Raw genomic sequence first — 5,927 nt, forward strand, 5'->3', positions numbered from 1 at the left:
TCTCTCTCTCTCTCTCTCTCTCTCTCTCAGGATTTCTTTCTGGGAGCTGGAGAAGCGGCTCAGTGTTGAGAGCATCTGCTGTTCTTCCAGAGGACCTGGGTTCAATTCCGAGGGCCCACATAGCAGCTCCAACTGTCTGTAACTCCAGTTCCAGGGCATCTGACACTTTCACACAGATATACATGCATGCAAAACGATGCACATAAATTTTTTTTAAAAAATTTCTTACTTTTCAGGTTTTAACCTGCATCTACCTATCATGCCTCCCCAGAATGAATGAGCAATAATGTGGTAGGTGGAATAAATCAAAGAACCAAGACTCATGAGTTCTAAGCAACACTATGCTGAGCTGCCCACTGAGCCTAGGCCTCAGTCACAGCAGTAACAAGTATAGCTGTTAGTAGACGTTAAAAACCAAAGTACATACATGTACTGAAACTTTTTCACACATGATTTAGTACATAGCATTTGCTTCAATGGTAATACCACCAGATGTGAGCATTACTTCCCTTTAATAGAAAAGAAATTGAGGTACAAGGAGGTTAAGAAACTGAATCCCACTGGGCAGTGGTGGTGCACACCTTTAATCCCAGCACTTGGGAGTCAGAGGCAGGTGGATTTCTGAGTTCGAGGCCAGCCTGGTCTACAAAGTGAGTTCCAGGACAGCTAGGGCTACACAGAGAAACCCTGTCTCAAAAAACCAAAAAAAGAAAACGAAAAAGAAAAAGAAGCTGAATTCCCATAGTTATTTATTAAGTTTAAGGTAGAATTCAGTTTTCTATATTTGAAGCTACTGTCCTAAATTATCACATGAAAAATAATGAAAAGCTATGATAAATTTTTAAATTGCTTTATATGTGATAATCAGCTGCAACAGAAACAATAAAGGCAGAGAAGATACAAGTCTCTGCCACCTTTGCCCAGAAGTGAGACTATATTGTCTTCTGGCCAGACCAAGGGTGAGGCATAAACCATCTACTGGCCAGTGCACAGCACCAAGGTGAGACAATTCATTCCAGCCAGGAGAGACAGAGGTGCTGCCAGGCTGCAGTCAAAGAGGCTAAGGAGTCTCCTGGATATTGATCGGGCTGGCTCAATTGTTTGTCATGTGCTACTGTCGGCATAGGAAGGTTACTGAACTTTTTCACTAAGGGCCAGAATAAAAATCAACTGTGATATTCAATTTTCCTTAAATTATTCTGCAATTAGCCATATGGCACTTACACCAAAAATATGGGTTTGAAGATAGGGCCTCAGGTAGAAAAGAATGTAAAAGCCAATCTATAATCTGTTGTTATGCCTCATCAAAAACAGGGTTATACAGCCAGGCAGTAGTGACACATGCCTTTAATCCCAGCACTTGGAAGGCAGAGGCAGGCGGATTTCTGAGTTCGAGGGCAGCCTGGTCTACAGAGTGAGTTCCAGGACAGCCAGGGCTACACAGAGAAACAATGTCTCGGAAAAAACAAAAAAGTAAGGGTTGAGGTATATTCTCCTGGCTCTTGCCCTCTTGTCAACTCCCTTCAGTGTCTGCCATAGGTGTGACTCCACCCAGAGCAAGCGCACAAGAGATGCAAAAGGGCACTTACTTTTTGGCAAATCTCCAGTACTAGAGGCTGACACTGTCCTGCTTCTGTCGTGGGATGAACTGCTTTCCTCCTGCTCGGTAAGTGGTGATCCCTCTGAAATCACAGAGCCACAGGCCACAGGTTCTAAGGACCCAGAAAACAAAGGTGTGGGAAACTCTGAACTCTTATGTTGTCCGTTTGGCAATTCACCATTGAATTGTTCATAGGAGCTGCTATATGTGTAATCACTCTCTGCATTTGGTTCATCCAGGTTATACTCCTCGGGATTTGCACAGTCATCTTCATCATCGTCTTCATCCTCCAGCTGCTGCTCCAGTGAAAATGGGCCATTTTCAATATGGCCATTGGCCTTAGGGGACTCCATCCAGGCAGGGTCTATGTTTGCAAGTTCCGGTTCAACATCATCTTCATCCTTCTCAGTGTTTTCCTTCTCTGCATCTTCTTTCTCTTCCTGGTCTTCAACTTCACCTTAAAGAAGACGAGATTAAGATCAGGAGTCATGGCTCTCCTTGCACAATAGTCATAGTTAGGCCTCACACAAGGAAATCCTTTGGTTTTATATTTTCTAGTTTCTTTTTTTGAGACAGGATTTCTCTGTGTAGCCCTAGCTATCCTGGAACTCACTCTGTAGACCAGGCTGGCCTCAAACTCAGAGATCTGCCTCCCAAGTGCTGGGATCAAGGCCTGCACACGAACCACCACACCTGGCTAAGAGCCACTTCTACCGTATCCCAGAACGTGTCTTTTGTTTGTCAAGGCAAGGTTGCTTTCTAAATCTTGTTTCTGCTTACTTAACAATGAGCCCTCTAGTCAGGGACAAGTTAGTTCTGGGGGGAGAATTACAAGTAAAACTGGACTTTTACTTCAATCCCTTCTTTTTCTTCTTTTTTCCAAAGAAGCTTACTATACCTGATCTTTAAGATTTTCATTTTAAATTGAATGTATGTGTGTGAACACATTCATGAACCCCCTTACAGCTAGAGTTGGCTGTGAGCAACGTGACACTGGCAGTACTTGGTTCCTCAGCAAGACTACTGATCCATTTCTCTAGCCATTAACCCTTTCTTCTACCATTTTAAAATAAGGTCTGTGCTGCATTAAAGTTAGACAAAAGGTTAATTACAAAATAAAGGAAGGGCCATCATAACATTAACATGTTTCTCAGATATCCGCCTGGCATATTTTTGCGAGTGTGTATCAGCTGCAGCCCACCATCTCCAATAAGAAGCTAGGGAAAGCCGTCCTTAGTGCCTATGGAGGCAGCAGCACGGATGCTCTCAGACAGACACTTGCTCTCGGCTCAGAGACGAGCCGTGTGCAGCTCCTGCACACCCAGCAGCTCCCTCCTGCTCCTAGCTGTACTGACCATTATCCTTTGCTGTCTCTTCCTCAGTTGTGTCCTCCAAGTCTGCTGCTTTTAGTTTCATCTCTGGCTGGTATTCTCCATCATGCTCACTGGAAGCCTCTGCGGAGGTGATGTTCTCCTCTAGGATTTTCCTTTCAGCTTCTCGCTCCAATTCCTCAATCTCCTGTAGGCGTTTCTCCAGCAACTCAGCCTGCCTCTTCTGTTTCTTTTTCAGCTTTTTCTTTTTGTTTTTAGATATTTTTCCTATCTGCAACATGGTAAGAAAGCATGGGTCAGGTGGGAGTATGACCACATGGCTGAGAAAAGCACTCTTTAAAACACTATTCAGGAGTTTAAGTGTTGGTGACATGGTAAACCCAACTGTGCTTTCCTACAGCATACACAGTTACCCTCACTAACCCAAGCAGAAGAGCCACCTTCAGCTAGGATTGTGCTCACACTGGTAATCTTCCCCTAACTTCCATGAGAAAAGTCTAGGAGAGCCGAGCACAGTGAAATACATGGCTCTGAGCAAGAATCTTCTCTTGCAATCTCTCCTTGCTGCGGTCTGTATCCAGGGTCAGTTCACTCCTTAACAACAAAAACAAACACCTGCCAAGACACATGCCAACAGCACTGTGACAATTCATCAGACTTGGAACCTCTCTTCCAAGCCAATTGCTCAGTGATTCGACAGGATCACAGAATAGATAATGTCAATTCACATTTAAACAGCTAGCTATAAAAAATTAAAATTAAAATGATTTTTGGCAAAACAAGATACATGGAGGCCAAGCAGAAGTCATTTTTAAAAAGAGTCTGGAACAATTTTAAACTTGAACTAAAACCTTGCAATTCACCGAACTTGGCCAACAGCAGCCAAGAAAGCCCAGGAGGAGACTGGCTTTGCGGCGCTTTGACTATTCCCACCCATGGTAGGAAGTCGTGCATTTTTTTTTTTTGATGATGATGATGATATAGAGCATTTACAAACATGCCACTTCTAAATTAATGAAGATTATAACATTTGCTACATAATTTGTGAAGCTCAAGAGAGAGCAGTTCCTTTTGACATGCTGAATAGACTTGTGAATACTTACAGGTTTTTGCTGTGGAGCCGTACTCACTAAAACAAAATAAAACAAAATGGGTATTCAGAGGAAAACAGGCATCTTTGGGTAACGTGATTTGCAAAATGAAATAATACTGCCTTTTAATAACTACCCAACTTTGAAAACCTTTAACCTCAGAGATTGCTAAAGATAAGAACCTAGAAAAAGTTTATGCAATTCAAACAGGCTGTGCGATTCCAGGCCATGGGAGAAGCCGTGCACATGAATTGCTTTCTTGCAAACAGCCTCTCTCAAAGCACTGGCAAACTGAACACAAAGGAAAAAGAAAAAGAAATGCAAGAGTTTACCAATCAATCACAGAGCCGAACATGTTTTGCAAACAAGGCAATGAACATGTTAGAAGATGCACAGCTGTGTTTGAAAACTACCAGCAAAGCACCACACAAGTCAACTACATCACTCGGCACAACACACTGCGCAGTGGCTCTAGAATTCAGCCTGGAAAGCATCAAAAGCTTCATAAATTGGTTGCATGAGCTGATAGGATAACATCACCATGGCACTCCAGATGAGGCCACAGCACCTCTCTCTCTGGAGCCCTGTCAGTCAGGGCAGAGGGAAGCACAGCCAACATTCCAGTCTCCCCAGTGAATCCTGCCAACTTCACAAGAGAAACTAAGCTAACACTCAAGTCCCTGCTCCCCTTTCCCGCTCCCCACCCTAGAGCTGACACCAAATGTATCGATTAAGCTGAGGTGGAGGCAGCTGTACTAGTTTAAGAAAAGAAAACATTGTTATGAAATCTAAATCAGAAAAAAAAAAAAAAATCACACCTGGCGGTGGTGGCACACGCCTTTAAGAGCCGAAACTTGGGAGGCAGAGGCAGGAGGATTTCTGAGTTGGAGGGCAGCCTGGTCTACAGAGTGAGTTCCAGGACAGCCAGGGCTAAAAGAGAAACCCTGTCTCGAAAAAAAGAAAAAAAAAAAAATCACAAGCCTGCAGGTAGGCCACAAGAAACCTGTCATACATTCTCCACAGAGACTTGAACCACACAAGAGCATGTGCCTACATAAAGAAGTAACAGCTAAGAATTCAGACAGGGCAAAGTAAGGTAAAACAAAGAGTTAAAAAGATTAACTCAAATATCATCTTAAGCAAAAGTCACTTTTAACATGCAAACGCTTAAGAGAAAGTTCCTAATGTGCATGCATACATCAAACTCACTGGGCCTTCACTGCCAGCTTCAAAAGCTCACAGCCCCAGCAGACAGAGGATCCCAGGGCCCAGCTCCCTCCCTCACAGCCCCCAGCAGACAGAGGTTCCCAGGGCCCAGCTCCCTCCCTCACAGCCCTGAGCAGGAGGCAGCTCCCAGGGCCCAGCTCCCTCACCTGCAGACCCAGAAGGGGGAGGAGCACCTGCTTTCTGCCACTCAGTGGCTTCAGCTGCCATTCTTCGAACATAAGCATCATCCACACACATCAAGATGTTTTCTGGCTTTATGTCGGTGTGAATTATCTTGCACTTACTGTGTAGATAATCTAACCCTTGAAGGACCTGGTCAGAGTAAAATAAATCAAAGAAAGGACCTATTAGTACTTTATTTTGTAACTTATCTATTCACAAACTACCTAACCTTCCCATATGTAAAATGGAATACAATTTTATAAGCACAGATAGATATTTACTTTAAAAAATGGAATCACATCACAGGTAACCAATGTGCATTACTTTAGAATTCAGTCATGCTTACAGATGTAATGCCTTTGATAAGAATTTTAGCCAGAGAGTGGTAGCGCACACCTTTGATCCCAGCACTTGGGAAGCAGAGACAGGTGGATTTCTGAGGCCAGCCTGGTCTACAGAGTGAGTTCCAGGATAGCTAGGGCTATACAGAGAAACCCTGTCTTAAAAAACCAAAAA

General features: G+C 43.5%; 1 protein-coding gene across 14 annotated transcripts in view; it reads right to left on the reverse strand.

Annotated features, from left to right (window-relative positions):
- Srpk2 (SRSF protein kinase 2) overlaps positions 1-5,927 on the reverse strand; it is a 196,586-nt gene that overhangs the window by 21,375 nt on the left and 169,284 nt on the right. For 11 of the 14 annotated variants that reach the window (XR_004121458.1, XM_031380113.1, XM_031380111.1 and 8 more), the window contains 4 exons: positions 5,396-5,561; positions 4,035-4,060; positions 2,956-3,202; positions 1,590-2,057 (listed from right to left, as the gene is read on the reverse strand). Coding sequence is in view for 12 of the 14 variants with exons in the window: in XM_031380113.1 (XP_031235973.1) it covers positions 1,590-2,057; positions 2,956-3,202; positions 4,035-4,060; positions 5,396-5,561 (907 nt within the window). In the remaining 2 variants the exon portion in view is untranslated. The remainder of the gene's footprint in view (positions 1-1,589; positions 2,058-2,955; positions 3,203-4,034; positions 4,061-5,395; positions 5,562-5,927) is intronic. The other 3 variants (XR_004121459.1, XM_031380115.1, XM_031380108.1) reach the window with 2 other exon arrangements.

This window comes from Mastomys coucha, unplaced genomic scaffold, assembly GCF_008632895.1.
Source record: "Mastomys coucha isolate ucsf_1 unplaced genomic scaffold, UCSF_Mcou_1 pScaffold19, whole genome shotgun sequence".
Classification (NCBI taxonomy): domain Eukaryota; kingdom Metazoa; phylum Chordata; class Mammalia; order Rodentia; family Muridae; genus Mastomys; species Mastomys coucha.